This window comes from Choristoneura fumiferana, chromosome 7 (genome assembly GCF_025370935.1).
Source record: "Choristoneura fumiferana chromosome 7, NRCan_CFum_1, whole genome shotgun sequence".
Taxonomy (NCBI): domain Eukaryota; kingdom Metazoa; phylum Arthropoda; class Insecta; order Lepidoptera; family Tortricidae; genus Choristoneura; species Choristoneura fumiferana.
In genome coordinates, this window is record NC_133478.1 from 15,074,271 (window position 1) to 15,098,686 (window position 24,416).

General features: G+C 36.7%; 1 protein-coding gene across 1 annotated transcript; it reads right to left on the reverse strand.

Moving 5' to 3' along the window:
• Nucleotides 1–1,851: 1,851 nt before the first annotated feature.
• Nucleotides 1,852–24,097, reverse strand: LOC141429775 (uncharacterized). Its single transcript, XM_074090303.1, has 3 exons — nt 23,910–24,097; nt 6,500–7,573; nt 1,852–4,545 (listed from the first exon to the last, which is right to left on the reverse strand). Exons 2-3 carry the CDS (start codon nt 7,551–7,553, stop codon nt 4,061–4,063), a joined length of 1,539 nt encoding a protein of 512 aa, XP_073946404.1. The 5' UTR covers nt 7,554–7,573; nt 23,910–24,097; the 3' UTR covers nt 1,852–4,060.
• Nucleotides 24,098–24,416: the final 319 nt, after the last annotated feature.

Here is a 24,416-nt window from a genome sequence, read left to right on the forward strand (position 1 = left end):
TATTTAAGGCGCTTAGGTCTTTCTTTAGGTTTAAGCTTTTCTGAACTGTGGCGCAACTTTCTACAATCTACAAAATACTAGAAAGTTTTATATAAAATGAAATCGGTAAAATCGTTTAAGTCATGGCGCGCCGGGAAATCGGGATAATTAAAAAAAAAGTCATGACGATGCTCACTTGTTTTTAACACACCCGAACCAAGAAACATCCTTCCAGCGGCAGATATCTTTCCCTGACCCCTCTCAAAGTTGATTATATAACTCAATTCCACAAAAACTGTCGCTTATTCCTTCCCTGTAACTGGTTGGAGACGGTACACGTACAAAACTTCGCTCCCAAAGGTATCGAAACTCCATTATAATTCGGTGTCATTTGCGAACTTTGCGAAATCAGCTTCCAATAGTTAAGGCAGTTTTGGGGCATGTTCGTTGCTTAAAAATAGGAGGGGACGATTTTCACACGTGTCTTGCGGGTCTAAGAAGTTTAGTTTACTTCTGTGTAATCGAATCACTTCAAAACACACCTATTTGGCAAATAAATATTTAGTTATATATTTATTATTACAGATAACAAGAATGTTAATTAGAAGTCTATGGTAATTAAAGTACGAGTAACATAAGAAATTCCTATAAGCTTTACGAAAGTGCGGAATTCCCTGCACACAAGTCAAAACTTAACAAGATAATATTTTAAAAATAGTTTAATTTGCACTACTTGACTTGTTGTTTTCATCAATACATAAAGTTGCACGCAGTCAAGTTGGGCAATTAGTATCATACAGATTATTCTCAATAGTGTCACTGTAAAGCCATTTTAGGTTTCATTTGTTGAACGTTCACCCTCAGCATTGAACAACCCTTTTGCATACTAAACTATTCACGCGACGTTACCCGCTGGACTGACTTCAATTTGTTGCCAGAGTGCTCCATAGCGCAAAGTAAACAAACGGTACCAAGTCCATTTACATTGTTTCACAGACGGAAGAAATGTTTCACGGCAACTGGGCAACAAACGCCGCTTTTAAATATAAAACCTTTTTACCTCTCTACTTACCTTAGTGTTTCTATTTATTTAGCTCGTATGTACTGAGTTACGTCACGTTAAATCTGGGGTAACATAGATTTACTTTCAATAATGCTTATCTTCCAAGTTTAGGTATATTTTATACCTAAGTCTGCTATTTACTGTTAAACTATTAATAATTCTCAAGCAAACTTAGCCCTTATAGTTTTCCTTGAAAATTTGATAAACTTACTATACCATTTATTCAAATTTTTCCACACCGGTTTTAGATTTTAGAGGGGAGGGGGGACGCTCAATTTTAATGAAAATTTGCACTTTAAAGCTGAATATTTTGCAAACAAATCGCTGAATCGAAAAACCGTCTTAGCAACTCCCTAATGATTTTAAAAGACCTACCCAACGACGATACCCCACACTACAAGTTTGGATAAGAAAAAAAATCACCCCCACTTTACGTCTATGGGAGGTACAATTAAAAAAATTGTTTTGAATTTTTTATTGTACCACTTTGTTGGTATACTTTACATATTTTTTTTATTCCACTGGATGGCAAACGAGCAAGTGGGTCTCCTGATGGTAAGAGATCACATACATATTTGTGCCAAATTACAGCTTTCTAGCATTGATAGTCCCTTAGCAAAGCCGCGGACAGACAGACAGACAGACATGGCGAAACTATAAGGGTTCCGTTTTTGCCATTTTGGCTCCGGAACCCTAAAAATGGTTTAATTACCCCATACAAAAAGTGAGTGAGACAGGTTTGCAGGGTAGATTTAGTCACATTTTGATAAGAAGCATAATGGGATAAAAAAATAATATGAAAAACTTCATTTAATAATTGAGCTTTATTTTTCGTTCCAAATTTAATGTTATGCTAATTCTAATTTATGATATTTAATATTTACAGCACGTACATTTACTAAATTAGTTCACATAATATAATTAGGATATAAAAATAAAATAAAAAGTTATTCGGAAGAAAATTAGCGCAATCAATATTGATTTCACAATGGCACCTTTATAAAATTTAGTTCTTTATCATGTATTAATTACCTTAAATCAATAAAATTGTACAATGCATATTTATGACCATACACAAAATTAAAAAATAAATAAAGCACGCCTAAAGAACAGAAAAAAAATGTACTGTCTTTCTGTGATTCTCATACATCGAATTATTTTTTCTGCTCACTTCATAAAATATTTAGTGCAGTAAAAAGTCACAAAAATGTTACAAAAACTATCCTAGACACAAATAAAAATGTAGTAACTTAACATAATCTAATAAAAAATGGTTTTCATACCACAGTGATAATTAAATGACTAGGGCTAAATATTATTTTAAAATTATAAATTAATTGATCGCAGTGGTAACTTCTGGTAACTAATCCACAGATAAACAGTTCTTCTTCCACATTTACTTAGTATCCTCTTGACATACCACATAAGTTTTACTGTGAATTATAAATAGTCCACAACAAGCTTCGTCAAAACAATACTTAATTTATTACTTAATGTAACAAAATGCATAGACAGTTGAGCTATTTTGCCTACTTAATTTAACTGTTCATATTCTTGAAGCTCTTAATAGTAAATAAGACCTGCATGTTCGGTTGAAAAGTCTATGATAGTTGCTGTATAATAGCAAACGGTAGGCTCAAGCCTGCCTTAACACGTACTTCCTTACGTATAGGATCTATGTATGTCCATAAATTTTAAGCGCTTTGTACATTCCTATGCGATTATTTTTGTAGTTGTATTTGAAGAAGAAAACATTGTGTATCTGTATGAAATCAATGATGCTACTTTTGAAAGTATTAAAAATATGGATTTTGCAGGTGGTAGGACCTTGTGCAAGGTCCGCCCGGATTGCTACCACCATCTTGCTCGCTAATCCTGCCGTGAAGCAGCAGTGCTTGCATTGTTGTGTTTCGGCGTGGAGAGTAAGACAGCCGGTGAAATTACTGGCACGTGAGGTATCCCATCTTAGGCCTCTAGGTTGGCAACGCGTCTGCAATACCCCTGGTGTTGCAGATGTTTATGGGCGGTGGTGATCTCTTACCATCAGGAGACCCACTTGCTTGTTTGCCATCCAGTTGTATAAAAAAAAAAAAATATGGATAACGTGTATTTCTGTGAGTTGGCCGCAAAGCGTTATTATACAAGTTTTTTGTACTATCCTTGGAAAACATACAATGGCCAGAATAAGCGGCAAGAAATTTTGTAGAAAGTTATATATCGTATTTTCTTTACTCAAAAATGTATGAAATAGCACTTTTCGGTTTTTTTTGCCAGTGTTACAAAATTAAAGCAGTAACAATAACGATTAAAAAAATACTGTTTTCGAAACAAAACATTTTGTGGCAAGTATAGACAACAAAAACAATACATTCGGAAATTAAATTTCATTGTAGTCAATTTAGACTCAGAAAATTTATAGAAAATTTACAATGAGGCCAAACATCGAGTGTGGCCTGTACAGTAAATAATTAAAACATAGATCAAAATCGTCAAACTGAACAACATTAGTTCAGCGAATTTTAAAAATAATTATTTTTTTAATTTTTATTATACTTTTAAGTTTATTCGAAGAAGCAATGTAAAGCAAAATGTTTGATGTTTGTAGCGTGACAGGCGACGTCAGTTGTGTTCTTGGATGGCGTACATTGATAGCAGTTTTTAATTTGTATGAAAAAGAGAAAATTCGAAGACTCCTTTATTTTTAAAAATCGCTGAACTAATTAATGTAGTTCAGTTTGACGAGGACGATCTATGTTTTAATATTTTGCTCGTATTACAGGCCACACCGGGTATAAAGATCAACTACAACCCCACTGCGTAAGCGTTAATATTTCCAATTATCTCCCAAGGCATCTCTAAACGAGCCGTATCACATTACCGACTCACAACCGCTATAGTTAACGCTACGAAATAATTTAATTAAATACAATTAACCAGTCTTGTTACTTACAAACTACCGAAGAAAACGGCCGAAGTATAAAAGTACTTTTATAAAACACTACACCCAACAAGTCAAGTTTAAAGTTCGATTAAGAAACTTATTGTTACTAAAGTGAGTACTAGCGATAGGTTGGAAAGGATTCTGAAACTTGAACTTGGTCGCCAGTAGCTCTCGTCTTTTGAGGATAGCATTAACGAGTCCTCACCATTCTGGGATAATTCATTACGACACGCGAGTGCTTCGATGGGCATATCGAGTAATACCACTTGATCGAAGGTAACAGGAGACACAGTTGCTTCATATTTGTACGTCGGGCTTGCTTCCTCGTATGACTCTTCATCGTTCGCGTCTTGTTGGAAGACGTCACTATTGGCCGAAACTTCGAATTGGTTTTCTTCCTTTTCGACGTTCGTTTGTGAGCTTATTTCGTTGGTAGGTTTGTCATTGGGTTTGTTGGGTACACAGGTCACGTCGTCTAAAGCAAGTCTAAGCGGCTCGCTCTTTGTCTCGTTCCGTAAGACGTGGATCCAGGACAAGCGACAATCGCAAGTTAATTGGTTACCTGGAAAAGAAGAAAAATGCTTTAAAACGACTAGCAAAAATAAAGAAATGCCTCAGTGAGTAGAGCGGTGAGTCGGTCTTTTACGTTTTTAACCGACATTACTCTGCTATATTGAAAAAAATCCTAAAACTGAACCGAAAAAACCATAACATTGGTTGAGGTAATATATACCGAGCGGCGATAAATCTGGCCTCAAATATATGCAGAATCGGTAATTTTGTATGAAGGGTGGGCCAAATTTAATTAATATGGCCAGTAGAGAAAAGTCGGATATACAATAGACAGACATACGAAAGCATTTTTGCCCAAACTGTAACGGTGACGCTTTGCGCTCGCTCGGTCGTTGAGAAGAATAGAAATGGAACTGTCTATATAGGAATGTTTTGCTGCTTGATGAATCAGAACGGTAGAGGTCAGGTGACAATGAAGTACAGAAGTTGTCGAAATAGGACTGTGGACAAAGTGGCCCTGAGCCAGGTTTTGGGCTTAAAGCCTCTGCATGTTGTAAAAAAGGATCAGGATTAGTTTTTTTTATTTCTTATTCCTTTTGACTGTATATAAGTATTTTGGTAATTTAATGTCAGTGTTTAGTTTAATTTTTATTTTGTTTTATTCTTTGACTTAATTTTGATTCATTGTTTGATAAAAAAGGATCATATGTATTAAAACTCATAAAGATACACGACTGTAGTGTTAACTGCGTAGCAGCGTGTTCAGATTTTTTCGATAAAATTTTTGCTCACAAGTTTATGAACTCGACTGTACAGTTGAACAAATTGAATCAACCCAGGGTGGAACCTTTGTGCTACTAATGTCATGTTGACATCTCATACTTATGTCAAGGAAATCCTAGTGAAATTAATTATTAAAAAGGTTCCACCCTGGGTCATGATCATATTTCAATTTGTTCGACCGTACATGAACACATTTCTATTCCTCTAATAATTAGTTTTGTGTGTTTTACATACTTTTGCCGCAACATTATGCTGAGTGGGTCCCAATTTATACTATTCGATGTTTTTTTTTTAATTATTATTTCATCCTTACGTGTTTTTTCTGTGTATCGAATATGTGTAAATGAATGTCTCTCTCTCTCTCTCTCTCTCTCTCTATTATTTATCTATAGGCACTGTCTTGTTAAAATTTAAATGCGTGGAAATATTTCCACGAGGGCCTAATGTAGGCTTTTATTTATAAAACATCTACAGAACCATAAATGTTCCGCAGCAAATATTTAATTAATTACAACGAATTTCATTTAATAATTTATAGAAGTCATAACTTTCAATTAGGTAATAAAAATACTCTAGGATATATTTATCCTTGCCCTAGGGTATTGAACCGGCACGTGGCAATAAAATAACGAAGTTAACGTTTTTATCAAAATTCTGTTTGTTGATTCTGAATTAAACACATTTCATTGTATACACGGAGTTATTATGGCATTGTTGGCTCACTAAAGGGAGCTGTTACACTCATTAATTGTCTTTAATATGGAGGGTGCTTTGGAAGGGGATTAGAGCTTTACGGGGACTGGCCCATTGTTTGCGAGAAATAATAGTTGTTTATCTTCCCATGAGCGCGCACTAAGCATACGTGTATGCGTCATTTTCTCCTAAATAACATGTTCGCGCCAAAATAAGATTCGTATGATTTGATTATAAAAAAGTATTGTTGTACGTTTCATTGTGCTTTGTGTTACAAAAATCATATATTTCATTGTTACGAGGAGAAATATTTTCCGTTTTTGTAACGACAAAACGCTAAAATCGCCACAATAGCAGTTTGTTCATCAAATGAAATAGACGAAATTGTATAGAGCGACGGAAAATTACTGCCAAGAATTTAATGGTTATTTCTTTAACGATTTCGCGATGTGATCGGATCAAATTATTAATGCTATTCAGTAAAATGTTATTTGAGAAAGGAATTAAATTAAGTCATTTTCACTCACCGCTCAGATAAAGGACCGACGTCTTCAATTTCAAATTGTCGAGTATCGGTTTAACCGTCTCGTACGTAAAGAACTCGAGCTCATTGTTCCTCAAATCTAATAACTCAAGGCCCCTAACGCCTTCTAAAAGCCGCTCATTTATGGACCTCAATTTATTCCCGGTCATAGACAATTTCTGAAGCAAAGCGAGCCCGTCGAACGCCCTTTCAGATAAATATCTCAATTCATTATTATCAAGGAGGAGTTCATTCAAATTCCACAATTCGGTGAACGTCAAATCTCCGATCATTGACAACTTGTTAGACCTGAGATCCAATCTCGTCAAATTAGCGAGCCCTCGGAAAGTGTCTCTAGTGAGGACTGTAATCGAGTTGTACTCTAGTATCAGTTCGCTGAGCAGCGTGAGGTGCTCAAAACATCCGTCGTGCGCTAAATTAATGACGTTAAACGATAAATCAAGATATCGTAGAGCGGGCAAGTCCACAAACACGTCGCGCTGCACTTCAGTCACTTTGTTCTCTTTAATCGTGAGATTGACCAACGCTGGCAAGTTTGTAAACGACGAGAAATCCAACTCTGTGATTTTATTGTTCATCAGTGTTATTTCTTTTAATGTCGTCATGTTGGAGAATGTTTTCTTTTCTATCTTGTTGATTGTTGCGTAGTGTATGAGTAGTTTTTGGAGTCGTTTTAGGCGGTGTATAACGTGCAATGGGATGAATTTTAACGCGCCGTCGGATCTTACGTTGAATGTTAATCTTTCTATGCGTGGCTGTGAGTTGAAGCTTGACCATATGGGGTCTGTTTCGTCGATGCCGCCGTTGAAAACCCAACAGTCTGCTCTGGTAGCAGTGCGTACTTCAGTGTTTTCGCAGTAGCAATGCACTTTACTTTCGCGGTCGGTTATCTCGCAGATGTTGTCTTTGACTTGCGCGGTGTGATGCCTTCTTTCGGTTTTATCTCGCCGTTTTTCATTTAGCCGGCTCTCAGTGTGGGATATTTGCACGGAGGCCAGAGCCAGAGCCAGGAGCAAATATTGAACGACGGACTCCATAACTCTCGCCTTTCAGAAACCTGAAACAAATGAAAAAAAAGAACGGTTAGAAGAAAAGTTTGCAGATGATAGTTGTTGGAACCTGATATTACGGTAAAATAAAGATAAAAGAGCTTAGCTAAAATTAAAATTAAACAAAGATTTTGAAGCTAGCCAGTCGTTTAAATCGAAACTTAAAGTAAAAATATTCAAATTTTTAATAAATAACAATTTTAAAGCAGGTCAGTCAAAAAGAAAATATTATCACAAATAACAACCTAGGAAAAGTTTGTTCATATGCTTAATTATTTCCAAGCCCATATGCCTTGATATTACAATATCGATTCTCCTAAACAAACAAGAGTTCATATTAAAATGCCATGAGCCAATTACAATTACGGTAATTTTACCCGTCATTACAAGGCATTAGAATGGAATTACAGTTTTTACATTGCATGCATGGAGCTCTAAGGGTAGTAATTCACTGAATCAGCATGTATTGCACTTAGTAAAATTTTGTGGGGTCCGGTCCCTGACTGGTTCTGTGCATTGGTGTTTTACCCCTTAATTTATTGACGTATTGACAGCAGAAGTAGGTGGCATGTGGCAGTGGCACGTTCGATTGACCGGTCAGACAATAGGGTAGTTAACAATAACATCTTAACTCACGGGAAAAATGGAATTCTTTAAACCAGAATATTCATAGTCTCAGGAATATTGTTTAAATCCAAGTAATTATTTTCTTTAAGTAACATTAATAGTTTTAACCCAAGACAATATTTGTCTTCATCCAATACAATATGGCGTCCGGCTATATACGAAATATTATTGTCATGAGCAAGGATATATATCCTCCGTTAAAAACCTTTCATATAGCCTTTGTTGCTGGATATTAAAAATAAAAATGAATAGGTACTTGAAACTATTACAGAAAGCGAAGTTTTTGAAGTACTATCTAATAAAGACTAAGGCAACAAAAGTAGGACTTGGATTTTTAATTAAGAATCTTTGACAACGGTAACAAAATCACAAAAGTCGCCAAATGTTTATTAACAAAAACGCAACTCCGACAATACGTCCGCTCTTAATTAAACAACGGTCCCATTCTTTCGTTTAAACGAGCCTCTTAATCAGAGAGAGACAAAAAAGGTAACGCGTTTTTGCCTTGTCCAAATGATTATTAGGGATTGAATTTGTGATCCCCTGACGTTCTGTCGTTTAATTAAAAAGAAAAGGCATCGAAGAGTGAGACACACTTTATAAACAACTAGGTTAAATACGATTAAATTGGTTTGAGGAAAAATCCTTTGATCAACCTTTATTAATTTTGTACAGTGCCGTTTATACGTATTCATGTTTTGTCTACTAAAATTCTTTTTCACTTGGAATATAAGATCTTTTTGATCGACGCTGAGTAAGAGAAGTTGCATTGAACTTTATCGTTGATTTCGAATTATGATTTTTTCCTTACATATTATTAACTGTTTTTTAACGTTTCGTATCTGAAGAAAAAAATAGAACTCTTATAGTTCGCCTCTTTCAAGTTTTGATATTGTGAAATATGGAAGGTGTGAAAAAGGTAATTTAGTAATATTATCAGATATAAGTATCAAAGACAGTTTTTTTTCAACTATTTAAAAAATAAATAAATTGCTAAGTTGATTTTTCGACCTCTCTTATTTGATAAGAGTATGTCTGTGGTTTCATGTGTTACTTAGCATAAAAAATTAGATATTTTGATGTTACTAAGTCTATTTTTTCTCAGGCTAAGGCCTGATTTGGCGTTGGATTGACCAAATACAACACTTTAGAGAGCCAATGAAGTAAAAACCCATGTTCCATGTCCCTTTTTCCAAACCAGAAGATCCCTAAAAACTTTTTGGCAAATGCGCGAAGAAAACAGAGGGAGATTAGCGAATTGTATTCGTCTTTTGTTTTTAAATTTAATTTCGCCACCGGGATCGTGCCCGCAATTTCAATTCTGAGTTGTAAAGAGACAATGTTTAAAAGTAGCTCGAGTCATTTCGGACCGAGTTTTTGTTGGTATTGTCCCGTTTTGACATTTTTATTCAAGAAAGTCTACTAAGAAGTAACATTTTTCTGGCGACTTTTGTTTTAATGCGTCGCAGGATTTTTCCACTTCGAGTGTTTGCTATCTCGCGTTATTTTGCAAATGTTTTGATGTGCGCGTGGCTAGCTAGAGTTTTTTTCTATAAACTTTCCAATTTAGGGACATGACACTCATGTGGATACGAAGGGTTCCGTGCGAATCCAAAAACCTGCTGTAAATTCATGAAAATCATGACAGCTATGGAGTTTGGCTAATGGCTTCATAGGCACAGGGTTGGCTTCAATTTCTAACTTATTATCTATAGAATTTTTATGTGCAATTTTTTTTCTCTAGCCCCTTAAAGTGTCTCACGGCTGGGCAACGGCCTCCCCTTTTTCCACCATTCGTCCCTGTAGAGAACATGTTTCTGCCACTCCACGTGATATCCGTCTAAGTCGTCCCGCCAGCTCCTCTTCCAATCAGCACTGATCCTACATTGTAGGAAATAAATAAAAAATACAAACAACCGAATTGCTAACCTCCTTTTTTTGAAGTCGGTTAAAAAAACAACCCAAGCCCCTTCTTTGTAAGGCCCAGTTGAGTTATGCAAGAAGAATCGCTCAAGATGCATTACATTGCTTGGCCGTAAAGCAAACGAGTTTGAAGTCAATCAAGATCAGCAATGTAATATTACTTGAACGATTTTTCTTACAGATCTAAAATGGGCCTTATGAGGTAAAATATGCCCAGTACGGGATATAATATGACTAGATACTTAATTATGATGATGTCAGTGAAGAAACCCTTGTTTTGACATTCATAAGTAATAATTTCAAAGAGATAAGAAATAGATATACGGCATCAATAAAACATTAAATACAGTTTTAGAAATAGTAGTAAAAATAAAATATATTGATAAAATTTTAATACTCTATGTGTCAGTTTTTTAAACAATGCTATATTCAAATAATTGGAATTATAAGAATATAATTTTAAAATAATTAAACCTCGTTTGCATAATAATAAATTTTCTAAAAATATTGTACCGTTATTCTACAAAAATTGTATTCAAAAATCATTATATAGGTATCTTTTATATTTTTAAAAATTATTGACTCAACTTACTTTAGGACAGTAGGTATTTAATTTAAATTTAATTAATATGAAAGAACAAAAGTTAATTCTATTTACCACGTTTTTTCCGTGAAATTATAAATGTCGCACTTACGTCACTGTTTTGCATGTGTACTTGCGGAATAGCAAGTTAATTGGTGTTCACAGGTGATTTATGGAGGTACAAGGAGATTATTTCATTTCCATTAATTACAATGAATATTATGACAAACGTAAAAAAAAATACCTAATCTATGTATATAGTAAAACATATCACATCTCCGGCTTGAAAAGGATAATTATAGTATAGTCGAGAATTAGGTACAAGAGTGGAACCTTTTCATAATAAATTTCACTATAACTTCTTTAGCAGATGAATGGAATGCCAATATGACAACGTAGCGGAAAGGTTCCACCCTGGTACGCGATATAGTTTCTTTTACACTGTACAAACGGGCCAGAATCAGTAACTCTGAAGCTTTGAACCTTCAGAACTGTATCTTTTTCTTTTCTGTCATCATCATCCTAGTCTAAACGGCCCTTCCTGTCAAAATGAGAGGACTTGAGCCATATAGTTCCCATGCCGGCCAAGTACAGAGTAGGAACTTCACACGCACCATCCAATTGCTTTGCAAGTTAGTGCAGCTTTCCTCACGATGTCTCCCTTCACCGTAAAGCTCATGGTAAATTTAAAATACACACACCTTCGGATTCAATAGTGTATATGAAATTCTCAATCCGTACTGGGCCCGCGTGCGAACCATGGCCCAAACCCTCTTATTTTGAGAGGAGGCCTGTACAGTGGGACGTAGTGGGACTATAATAGACCGAGATGAGGCCAAACTCAGTGGCGTAGCTATCGTAGTGCCAGGTGGTGAAGTGCACAGGGCCTCTGAGCTTAAGCGGCCCTCTAACCTAAGCTTTGGAAAGAGGAGCATAAAAGACAAAAAGAGAAAAAAAAATGTGAGCAAGCTTGAACCTCGAGCCTACTACTCCTATCTATAATGTTAAAGGCCAAGCTATGTATGAGGAAAGAGGGGGTGAGGGCCCAATTTGTTTTTCTATGCACCGGGGCACTTGTCTACCCAGCTACTCCACTGGTCAAACTACTAGGCTTATGTTTACTAAGCCTACTATTAGTTAATTAGAAATGACTAGGTGTTGCTCGCGACTCCGTCCGCTTAGAGTTCGTTTATCGCTATCCGCAGAACGCCTATTCCCTTTCACGGGACTCAAACTATTGTATCCCAAATTTCATCTAAATCGTTTCAGCGGTTTAGACATGAAGAGGCAACAAACAAACAGACTTCACTTTCGCATCTTAAATATTAGTGGTATGGCAACTTTGAAGTGTTATTTGCAAGCGATTTACTCCTAATTCTACATGTCTCGTTTCCATCAACGTTAATTAGACCTTTTAAAATGTACTTTTAATTAATGGATTATTTTCGCTAGACTTGTTTTGTTTTTCACGGGATAAAACGAGAAAATGGCAATTTACCGCTCGCCTTGGCACGAAGTAAAAACACGTTAACAGACTTTTTCGTAATTTCGGGCGTTGTCTTAATGATTTCGTGCTTATTTGTACATAAAACCTCATTTCAGTGTTTTTGAATATATGTTGACGACATGGCGGTTGCTATTTTAAATTAAATTTATAAGTAAGAGATAATTGTATCAAGAACTGATGGCTATTGAGGCCGATGTGTTATTAAGTAGAAGTTGGTACGAGGTGAACTGATGACGTCGTAAAGGTCGCTGGAGCCCAATGGCTGTGGGGTTCTTTTGGGATGCATTTAACCAGCAGTAGACGTCTTTTGGCTGTCGATGAAGAAGGGACTTTGGTCATATCATAAAATTTAATCAATGAACTACAGGAACGTAAATGGTTTATTTGAGATACCTATGGTGGTTTAGAGTAGCTTTGAGAATGAACTCGTATGGAGTTTGAAACGCGGTAGCATAGATATATCTTGTGTGGTGTTTGTGTTAGATGAGTCTGTTTGACATAACTTTGATTTATTTCGAGTGGAGGAGGGCAGGATTCTACACGATAACATTAATTACATAATATAATATATGTTGCATAACTAATGTCTTGCTTGTGTGGTTGTAAAGTAGCAAAATAATAGATATTTATCGACATGGACGTCCGTAGTAACGCTTAAATCAATCAATTGTTTTAATAAGGTACTCAAAGTCTTCAAAATAGTAAAATTTTATTAAAACATTTTATAGTGGCGTTTTAGGTGTACAGTAGGTACGTGTCATGTCTAAACTAATAAAATAGGTAGGTACTGTTTTACGCAATGACATTGTATCGGCATATTTCTCATACATCAAACGCAAATTCGACGGCTAAATTCGGTTACGTCAAATTCGTCACTCCCCAAATATGCCAGGTAATTCTAGTTTGCGGGACAGAAAATTATTACTTTTCTACCTGAGGCTATTGTCGTTTTTACCTGCAGACCCGGAGTGGGCTTAACAGATTTTTTCCGCCAAAACCCAAGGAGGTATGCTTTGAGGAAAGGTCTGTTTTAACTTTGTAAGCACGAATTTAGTCGGAATTTACTTTTCTATGGGGAACTGTGAGGAGTTTATTGTTACTTGTGTAATAATGTATTTGGTTACGAGTTTGGAACTATTGTGGTCAGGAGTTTGCTAAAATAGGACATTTTACTCATATTAGCTTAGCTACGTGCGGTCAGGTATGTTTACGTAAAATTGGTGACAATATGATTAGAAACATAATACTTTGTAAGTGTATGCATATATATTATGTAAATAGGTAAACACTATATGGTACGAAAATTAAAAAAAAAGAAATACAGTTGACAACTATTAAGATACAAATGCACAAAGGTGAACTTAATGCCTTTAAGGGACTATACCACTCAATCTCTGAGTGAATTAGAGAAACTTTTGTAGCTAACTACTTACTAGGTAGGTACTGACAAAAAGTAAGTTTAAAAGTCAGAAATAATGAAAGCTATAATTTAATACGTATACTGGTAAAAAAACCTATCATAAAATATAGTACTATACTATATACAAAACACTAATATTAATGTTTGATTTTTTGCGTTTTTCACACATTATTTTAAAAGCACACTCATGTTATAATTTTAAACTCGACTTAATTAATTTGTTAAAAATACCTACATACTTCGTGATACCTTTTCGTTTACTCGTGGCCACGGCAGCAGCCAGCAATGTGGCAAAAACGTCGAGGTAATTTTTCCAATACTACGACTGGTGCCATATTTTTTTTGAGTAAGACTATACTGAAGTTATATTTTACCAATATTTTAAAATGTGTATCAGAATTTCTGTGTGACTGTTTATGTCTGTACCTATACTTATTTGACATTCATTTATACCTGGATTATCTCGATTAATTGTTACATTTTCAATAAACTACTAGCTAGATATTACAAAATGAAAAACAAAGTTTTTGTATCGATATAAGAATGAAATTTATACCTGACCGATTAAAAGCACATAAAAGTAATAATTACTAAAACATAATAACCTACAACTTGGAAAATTTCATTCAAACAAAGGAAACTTTTAAGCGAACCCATGCGGCGCAACGAAGCTTACTCAATTAGCAGGAAAGCTTAATTGCTTTTCATTCTAATGGGAGCTAAGTAACTTTCTTTTCTCTGTAAATAGAGATTTTGCAGTTTGTCTGACTTCTCAGTTCCCAGCGCGCAGCTAGTTACGGTAATTTATCGCTAAAGCTAGATACTCCAAAAGATCGCCGGCACATAAGTGATAATTAAACCTATTTTTCATCACACTTGCTCGTAAACAGTGTCGAAACATGTAGGCTACCTTAGTTGCAACCCCCCAAATAAAACCCTCGACCTTAATGTGCTTGTCATGAAACCCGTGGTCGGTAAATGAGTCCGTGCCCGTACTGATGGCGCTGCGCATGGTGTAGCAGCAGGACCACATGCACACGCGGCTCAGGCACATGCTGAGGGAGGTGGAGGGCGGCGCTGCCAAGAGCGCAGGCCAAGGTATCGCAATATTGGAAAATTATATTTTTTCTTTTAGAAATATAAAATTTTACTCGCAAATGTGATGAAAAACATTGTATGTCGCACGGGCGGTACTAGAATTACGAACATCGACTCATTAAAGCCCTCAGTCTTCGACTTCGGGCTTCTAATAGACTCTCGTTCGTAATTCCTTATTTACCGCCCTTAAGACACAATGTACTATATTGATGGTGAAATCACAGCAGAACAAAAAGCTAGGATATTTAACCAATGTATTCTACCAGTTCTAACATATGGAGAAAAGACTTGGGTCTTTACTAAAGAGTGTATATGTCGGCGGCCGATCGTAAAATCCGCCAGATCACGAAATTCCTAGGCATATCATGAAACGCCGCCATTTCATGATATGCCTAAAAGTTGGCCAGGCATATCACGATGTTCCTGAGAAGTAATACGGCAGATCGATTAGAGCAACGCATTCGTCGATATTCCTAGCTATATACTGGGCACATCGTAAAATAGTTTCTTTTTTGGCTACTGGTGGCACTGCGTATGCAATGGCGGCCGTGACCAGCTGACCGGCCGTGTTTGTTTACCGTGTGAAAAATGTCGGCGTCACAACAAAATTATCTTTGAACCAAAAATAGTGATTGAATTCAAAATAGAAGTGCAAAAGAAGCTTTTGAAAATCAGCTCCATTCTTTTTATGTGAATCAAACGGATTCTGTGCACAATGTGAAAAAACCATGGACGTCTGCCCGTATTTAAGAGGTTAGTATTTTGTTGTAGATCGATTAGAGCAACGCATTCGTCGATATTCTTAGCTCTATACCGGGCACATCGTGGTATGCCGAAAAGAAGTAAAATTTAGGTACGACGAGCGAAGCGAGGAGTGATTAGTATTAATTGTGATTACCGCGGCCGGCGAAGTGCGAGAACCGGTATGGCGGCGTTTCATGATATGCCTAGGAATTTCATGATCTGCCTAAACGTCACTAGGCAAATCGTTAAATGGTGAGTTTTGAACGATATGGCGAATGTCCCTTAGCCAATTCATGAAATGGCGGCATTTCACGATATGCCTAGGAATTTCGTGATCTGGCGGATTTTACGATCGGCCGCCGACATATACACAAATTACAGGTAGCCTAAAGAGCAGAGGAGAGGAAGCTGGCGGGAATAACGCTGAGGGACCGAAAAACAAACAAGAGGCTTAGGGAGCAAAGTGGTGTCGCAGACGCTGTTCATCGAATAGCTACCCTGAAGTGGCAATGGGCGGGCCACGTCGCTCAAAAGAAGTACAGGAAGACCTTGGAGTGGAGACCCTGAGGCGCGACACGCCCGAGAGGACGTTCGCAGATGAGATGGAAGGATGACATCAAAAGAATAGCCGGGTCAAACTGGATGCAGGTAGCACAGAACAGAGAAAAGTGGAGAAAAATGAAGGAGGCCTACACCAAAATGGTAGAAAATGGCTAAGAAGGAGAAATTGATGGTGAAGAATACCTATACTGCTTTTGCCACCAACAATCACACAAATTCAGACATTCTCAAACACACCGATAGAACATGACAAGACGACAAAACTCCAGTGACATACATTTGAAACCATTTATTGAAATGAATTGTTATTACTTTATTTACTTATTGTGATACTTTTACATTTGGTTTTAAATAACTTATTGAATCAGGCGTTACCTTGCGGAGGTCAATGAACTAAAAGAATTTGTTTACGTTTGGTTTTATTTGAAATGAAATGCATTGTATTTATTGATGGTTGGAAATTATTAATAAATAAATAAATAATAAATATCACGGGACAATTCACACCAATTGACCTAGTCCAAGTAAGCTTAGCAAAGCTTGTGTTATGGGTACTAAGCAACGATAAATATAATTATATAGATAGATACATACTTAAATACATATTAAACACCAAGACCCGAGAACAAACATTCGTATTTTTCATACAAATATCTGCCCCGAACGGGAATCGAACCGGGACCTCAAGCTTCGTAGTCAGGTTTTCTAACCACTAGGCCATCTGGTCGTCAATTATTAATATTATAAAGTTCAGATATCCAATAATGTGCGGACAAGTTTTTTTTCATCATCATCATCATGTCAGCCGAAAGACGTCCACTGCTGGACATAGGCCTCCCCCAAGGCTCTTGTACCTTGGGGGGAAAATGCCTTAGTCGCCACGCTTGGCAGGCGGGTTGGCGACCGCAGTTTTACCCGTTCGCGGAGGACGGTGCTTCCCATCCTCCGGTTTATCCCTTAGTCGCCTCTTACGACACCTACGGGAAGAGAAGGGGTGGTGTAATTCTTGACCAACACCACACAGCAGTTTTTTTAATAAACTATAAAAACGGTTTGCCGAACGGCTTTTGAATCGAGGTTCAGGTGTGAATCCTGTCCGGCGATTTCATTTTTTTTTCTTAAAAAAAATCCTAAATATCGTTGAGCAAGGTATTGCTAATAAAACAAACAATATAAGAAAAATGGCATGCACTAATACAAATAATTTGTTTGGATATACAGTTATATCACACAGGATACACACTATAGAGGTAGCCGTCTCGCATAATAATTATCATCACCTGGGCGACCGAGCTTTTCTCGGACTGAAACTCGGTAACAAGCGTTTTTCCAAAGATAAGAGCAAGATAGATCGATTTTACATCTCCGTAAACCCCTACATAGCAAATTTCATAGAAATCCCTGAAATATATAGGTATAGAAGAATTTTGCTCATTTAAAAGTATTAGATACACAGATATAGACGTTATAATCAATGATAATTTCAGTCCTTAATTATCATGATAATAATTTCGAGCTTTAGTAAATGAACCGCCACCACAACCTTAAAATTATTTCTCCGCTTCAGATTCCGCTATCGTTAAGTACTGGAGGGGCAAGGTAAAAGGTTCTAGTTTATTGTCCGCAAAGTAACGTCAAATTGAATCAATTACATGAGTGTATTAATTATATTTATTTATAACCAAACAAATAATATACACAATAATTAACAGAAATAAATAAAAATAGAACTAACACTAACTTACTCTAATCCTAAAAATCTATATTGACAAATGTCACCCAAGTCGCTGCTATTGGGCAGGGGCCATAAGGCTGGCTGCGTTTCCTCGTTGTATGGCAATGCCAATACGTTGACCGAGGAAAGAGCCAGCCCTATGGTCGCCAGTAGAACAGGCAATCTTAATAAAAAAAAAAGTGTTTTTGCTTCGGGACCCCACGGACCAAGCGTTTCAACGTTTCAAAAGCCGCAAACATGAAATTCTTTGCCAGATTCTCATATTTACGGCATTTTGCTGTTTCGGCCGTTGCAGCCGCCGCACTAGCCTTCAATGATGCCTTAGAATGATGAGACGGCGCCAATGTGTCCACACGTGGCGTCCCAAATAAGCGGCCATTTGCCAAGGAGCTTGTTCATTCCGTAAAAAAAAACAATTATTTCTAATAGAGTTTTTTCTATTGACATAGAATTATGTAATTAATGAGCTAGAATCCTGGATAATTATGAAAAGTCCGTCAGAGTTTCTAAAAATATTGGGTAGGCATATTTTATTTCGTCACTGACACAAAAATGTAAGAAGATCGCTCGGGTAATTTTGAACTTGTATTGACGTCACGAAATCTCCCGAACTTTGACAAAAAAGGCATAATAAATACAATTAAAACATAAACCGTAAAGGGGTCATCATTCTGTGCAGTGACAATACCTACAATATATAAGCTACGTCACTCCACAATACAATACAATAACTCTTTATTGCACACCAACATAGTAAGCAGTACAGAAAACATAGGTATATACATAAGGATTTTTCTAATGTACGCAAAAGGCGGCAGTACGGAATAAATTTTAGCGTGCAATTTACAGTAGATTAGAGCAATATCAAGAATACATAAAACTAACACATACAATACACATACGTCCACCCACTCCACACTCCACTTTTTCTGCCAACATTTAATAATGTCCCACTTCAATCTGAAACCGACTTAAATATGTACAAAACGTCTCACGAATCCGCTGAAATTTATCATTTACAATATTAATGTAAACTGACTTCATCAGAACAGCTTAAGGCCCAAGCGGGAGCTTGCCAAAGTTACTTCAAGTTAAATTTGACGAGTGGCCCTCGATCTGAAGTTTTCACTTAAGGCAATAAGTTTTGAATTATGGAGGCTCGAGATTTGAGTGATGAGGTATTAGATATCTCGTGTGTTGGTGAACTTTGTGATGTTAGCTTGGGGGCTAAATCATTGGCGCGGATGGAACTTAAACCGCTTTTGAGTTTCTGAATTGAATTTTATTTCGCTTTTACTAAGCTTCATATCAAAAGTCAATCACCATCATCATCATCATCCCAGCCTATATACGTCCCACTGCTGGGCACAGGCCTCCTCTCAGAACAAGAGGGCTTGGGCCATAGTTCCCACGCGGGCCCAGTGCGGATTGGGAACTTCCCACGCACCATTGAATTGCTTCGCAGGTTTGTGCAGGTTTCCTAGAGCGCTAGTGTAGCGTGAGGTCTCCGAAATGTCAAATCTCATAGTTTTTGAGTGAGCTACGCGGGTTTATTTATAATTAGAATAATTTTGTGAATATTTTGCAATATCTGAAATTAATTATGGCAAATAACGTTCCGGGGCAATGAATGTCTGTGTTTTGAGACAGTTTTGTCTTTCGGAAACCTTTGTCCTCCCTTTTTTCCGAACAAAACGGGGACTATGCAACACTGTGGCATGCTCGATATTTTTATGGTACGGTTTTAAGGTGTATTAAATATGTTTTTAACCTAAACATTGTTTTCACGCCCGTAATAACAGACTTTGAAAGTCATACTTAAAAACCTCACGCAACAGTGCGCCACCTAGTGAGTAAAAAAACGATAGCCCTCATTAAATTGATAGTTTAAGTACATACAGAAAAAAACTTTTACAATTATACTTCGTCTATTTGTTTCAAATCTTGCTAGTGAATTGATTTACTTCTAGTGGTCGGTTAAAGTTAGGCAGCAATAAGATTGAATCTCAAACGCTATTTTTCAGTAAGAAATTATAAAAAATATTGCGAGCCTCTATTACGCGCAACTGGCCGCTTAGAATAGAAAAAATATTCAAAAATTAAATTATTGATTCACTTTTGTTTTTTTCCTGTTTACTATTTGGCGAGGCATTAGCCGAAATTCGATTTCTTTTAGAAATGAAATCTACTCGGAGATAATTTAATTACTAACTATTTCACCGAGCAACTTGTATTAATAAGGACGAATGCAGGTACTGCCTTAACCCTTCTGGATGTTGTTTGTTGTGTTCATTTTCTTGTATATAATTTTTGACAGCTAACTTTAGAAGCCTCGTTTAGTTTTCTCTTGTTTTCCTACACCCAACTAGGCTTGAATAAGTTTAAGCTAGCCGTTTTACTTTTCTTTTCGAACACTTACTACATATTATTATTTATACTTTTATGATTTAACTTCTCCGACCAGCTAGCCGTTGATAATTTTAAATGGCGTGCATAGCTTTTCGTCTGATTTTTCTAAACTATGTACCACCGTGGAACGATCTCACAGTACCTAAGTGTCATAATCATAATGAATTCCTTTGTCAAGAAATGCGATGTCGTTATTATGACTTTTTCTACGAAAACAGTGGGTCAGCTGGTGCGATAGTATGCCGTGCTTTACAGTGCAATTCTTTATGTGCCATTATAAAGCGCTCCAATGTTTCCTCTGAGCGTCCTGGGACTTAAAATTAGAACCAAATTTTCCACCATTTTAGTTCCGTGATGAGCTGTAGCGAACTAACAAAGAAAAGTTAATTTTAACAGACAGATCAATAGCAAAATGGTCCTAATTATATTACGACTACAGAACCTAGTAAAATCTTAAAAACAATATTTACCCCTAAATAGTTAAATAACTTGGTACATTAAACCCTACTAGTAAGCAGCTTGCAGATGTCTCACGTCTTAAATCGAGTTTAGCTCGACATGTTTCGGGCTAATCCGTAGCCCTTCGTCTTCGGAGCAACGCGACTCAGCGGCTGCTGCAACACGCGCGCGGACGGATACGGATGAGGCCGAAACATGTCGAGCTAAACTCGATTTAAGACGTGAGTTATCCGGGTCAATATATTTAATATGAGTGAGTCTCACGGTAGTTTCATGTTCAGCTTGCAGATGTATTTATGTCTAACATAAACTAGGTAAAGTTATAACAAGACTACAAGTTTGCCCGCCGTGAGTTAAGCCTGAACAATAATAACAACTTTGTTGAATTTATATTCAATATTTTCTCTCTTTTACCCTTTGAAGTTAATGCATAATTTAGCAAGAACAACTTTTAGTTATTAAAATGAAATTTAACGTTATTATGTATAAGTAGAAAGAAGAAGAAAACAGACAATTTATTCACTATTCGTAAAAACTTACAGCACATGGAGTAAACAGGTTAAAAATAAAAAGCAAATAAAAAAGCAAGTCTGCGAAATCGCCAAACGTTCCCAACACAGCATAGTGCATAGTGTATTAAAGTACCAGAAGTTAATTTATTTATTTAGAATAGGACAGACCCGGAGTGAGCAGTTCTTCCTATTGCTAATTAAGAAGTTTGAGCTCCAATACTGCGGTGTGGAAGGAAAACCACCACACTTTTGCTATCAATCCTTAACCGCCGACTACTAAAGCTTGAAACCCACTGACAGCGGAGGCGGAGCGATGCGGCGCGGCGCGGAGGCAGTACCGGTTGTAATATTCAAGCTTACATGAAAGAGGCCACACAGAATACCGCGCCACGGTTATTTCCCGCGCGGTAAGTAAGAAGCGGTGTGGAAAGCATGCAAAAAACGGTGCGCATACGATGCGTCACTGCGATTCCGTATATACCGTCACCGTTTTTTAGGGTTCCGGAGCCAAAATGGCAAAAACGGAACCCTTATAGTTTCGCCATGTCTGTCTGTCTGTCCGTCCGCGGCTTTGCTCAGAGACTATCAATGCTAGAAAGCTGTAATTGTACACGGATATATAAGTAAACTATGCCGACAAAATGAAACAGTTAAAAATTCAAAAAACATTTTTTTTAGGGAACCTCCCATAGTCGTAAAGTAGGGGTGATTTTTTTTCTCATCGAACCTTATAGTGTGGGGTATCGTTGGATAGGTCTATTAAACCCAGTAGGGGTTTGCTTAAGACGATTTTTCGATTCAGTGATTTTTTTGCGAAATATTCAACTTTAAAGTGCAAATTTCCATTAAAATCGAGCGTCCCCCCTCTAAAATCTAAACCGGTTAATGGAAAATTTGATAAAATTCAGGATGGTAGTAAGTATATCCAACTTTCAAGAAAAAATATAACGGCTAAGTTTGCTTGAGAATTATTAGTAGTTTATGAGTAAATAGCAGCCTAGGGTATAAAATATACCTAAACTTGGAAGATTCCGTATAAAATACGAAATCCTTAGAAAATATTACTTAATTTTTTCGTAATGGCTACGGAACCCTATTTTGGGCGCGTCCGATACGCTCTTGGCCGGTTTTTTAAAGCAGCGGTTTGGTCGCACCTTAATGCGGTGTGCCATCTTAGGGCATGGCAAATTTATCTTGCGCAAGCCAAATTTAGCTACTGCACCGTATCTGAGAATGATGTGTTATTTGTATAATTAGTCCATACTTAATATTAATGCGAAAGTGTGTTTGTTTGTGTGTTTGTATGTTTGTCCTTTCTTTTGATTTTTGCATAGAGATATTTTATGGGCCAGAGAGTGACATAGGCTCCTTTTTATAACGGAAAATTGCATAGTTCCCGTGGGACGAGCGCGATAACCGGATTCCACGCAAGCGAAGCCCTGCGCAAAAACTATTATTGTTATATTTTCCGATTAATAAAGGTCAGTATACATAATTTTGAAGGAACAAAATCATCACAATGGCGTGTGACGTCTAAGCTGTTTCCCGTAACACGAGCTAAAAGCTAAAATTATATGTATTTTACCTAATCAACGAACGTATACAAGTAGTTTTAATTTCGTTCATGTTAAAAACTATATTTAAGTTATTTTCCAACAAAGTTAATTGCACCAGCGCGATTAAAAGCTATACATGGAAAACCAAAAACGAAACGCTTAAATACTGACAGGCAACCATATCGTGATGTTAATGTCCATCAACTGTGAAGTTTAACTTGAATAGCTATTTTCTCTAAATTATAGAATTTTGGAACCAATATTAAAATATGTTTATCTTTTTTTGTGTACTCATAAAACATATTAATATATTATATTGAATAGGTATAATATAAAAATATTAAGGAATATTGTAATATTTTTTATTTTTCTTATCGTGTACCCGCGTGGGAACTAGGTACGTCCCAAGCCCTATTTTGACTCCTATCTACCATATTTCAATTCTTATCTTCAGTGGATAAACATACACAGGTTTTGTCAAAAAGTCATATTACCTATAAAAGTATAGGTATAGGTAACCAAGAGAAAAATATTTTTAAGTACATTTGGAGGATATAACCTAAGCTACCTATGGCTTTAAACAGCTTATTATTAAATTAATATTGCATTTGTTGAACACAATTTTCCCCCTAAAACTAATAGTCACACTTCGGTCGGTGCGATCGCGGACCCCCAAAAACAATTAATATTAGAACCATAACGCCATCCGAAAAATACAACAATAAATTCCCGCCATTGGCTGAGCAATGACAAATTGAGTTCCAATGGGCCAGACGTAAAAGGAAACGGAAAAGTGCGAAATTAGAGCAATTTAGCCAACGTCCAGAACCGAAAGATGGATTACAGGTTAAACCTTTTTAGGGTGCCGGTGGACGGAACCCTATTACGGAACCATCTGTCTGTCAACGATCCTGAAGATTTAAACTAAAAAAAACCACTCACATAACTCTAACGTCATTAAAGAAATATTTTTTCCAGTAGGTAGGTAAAAAACAAAGAAAAAGACTACCTAAACAGTACGAGTATATGGGAAATAAAAACAAACGTCTATTTAATTAAAAACAACCCAAAGAAATGACGGAGAGAAACTACTGGAACGTTAGCGAAAAAGAAATAACAAAATCAACAAGGAAAACAAAATAAAACGAAAGCTAATTACAGCACCTCTAATTAACACCCGATAAAGGAAAGGCAATAGAAAACAACTTACCTAAAATCGCAATCACGTACACCCCTCAATGTGGGCACGCACAAATAATAATCACAAAATTAGCGAAACTACCAAGTTCGGCGAAAGTTAGTTGAACTGCGTAGGCGAATCGAAAGTTGGTCGAATTTTCGATAAACCACGTGCGCCCTCGCGGAAACCGGAGTCGAACTGAGCCATTCCACCCCAGATGGGGCGGGGACACTACAAACTAGTGGGGAGTGGATGCAACCCACGGGGTATCTTACGTTTGAAAATTTGTGAGGAGTTTCGTAGAAGGGTCAAGGGCTTAAGTCGGGTATAACGGTAATTATCTTTAGGTATTTTAGAGAATACGTGTTAGGAAGGGACCCATTTTGTTTCCGAGATAGCGAAGCTAAGGTAGGGGAAACAGTATTATGTTACTGAGAATATTTGGAAGTTACATAACGACGGTTAAGAATCAATAACACCTAACTACCATGCTAAAAGATGGTAGATAGACGGTATTGGTTCATAAACGTCGATAAG

What these genes read in the sequence shown, in the direction of transcription:
- LOC141429775 (XM_074090303.1), bottom strand. Translation starts at nt 7,553, where the DNA reads ATGGAGTCCGTCGTTCAATATTTGCTCCTGGCTCTGGCTCTGGCCTCC. An exon ending in GTCGGTCCTTTATCTGAGCG is followed by an intron (nt 4,546 to 6,499) that starts GTGAGTGAAAAT and finishes CTTCTTTTCCAG; the next exon opens with GTAACCAATTAACTTGCGAT.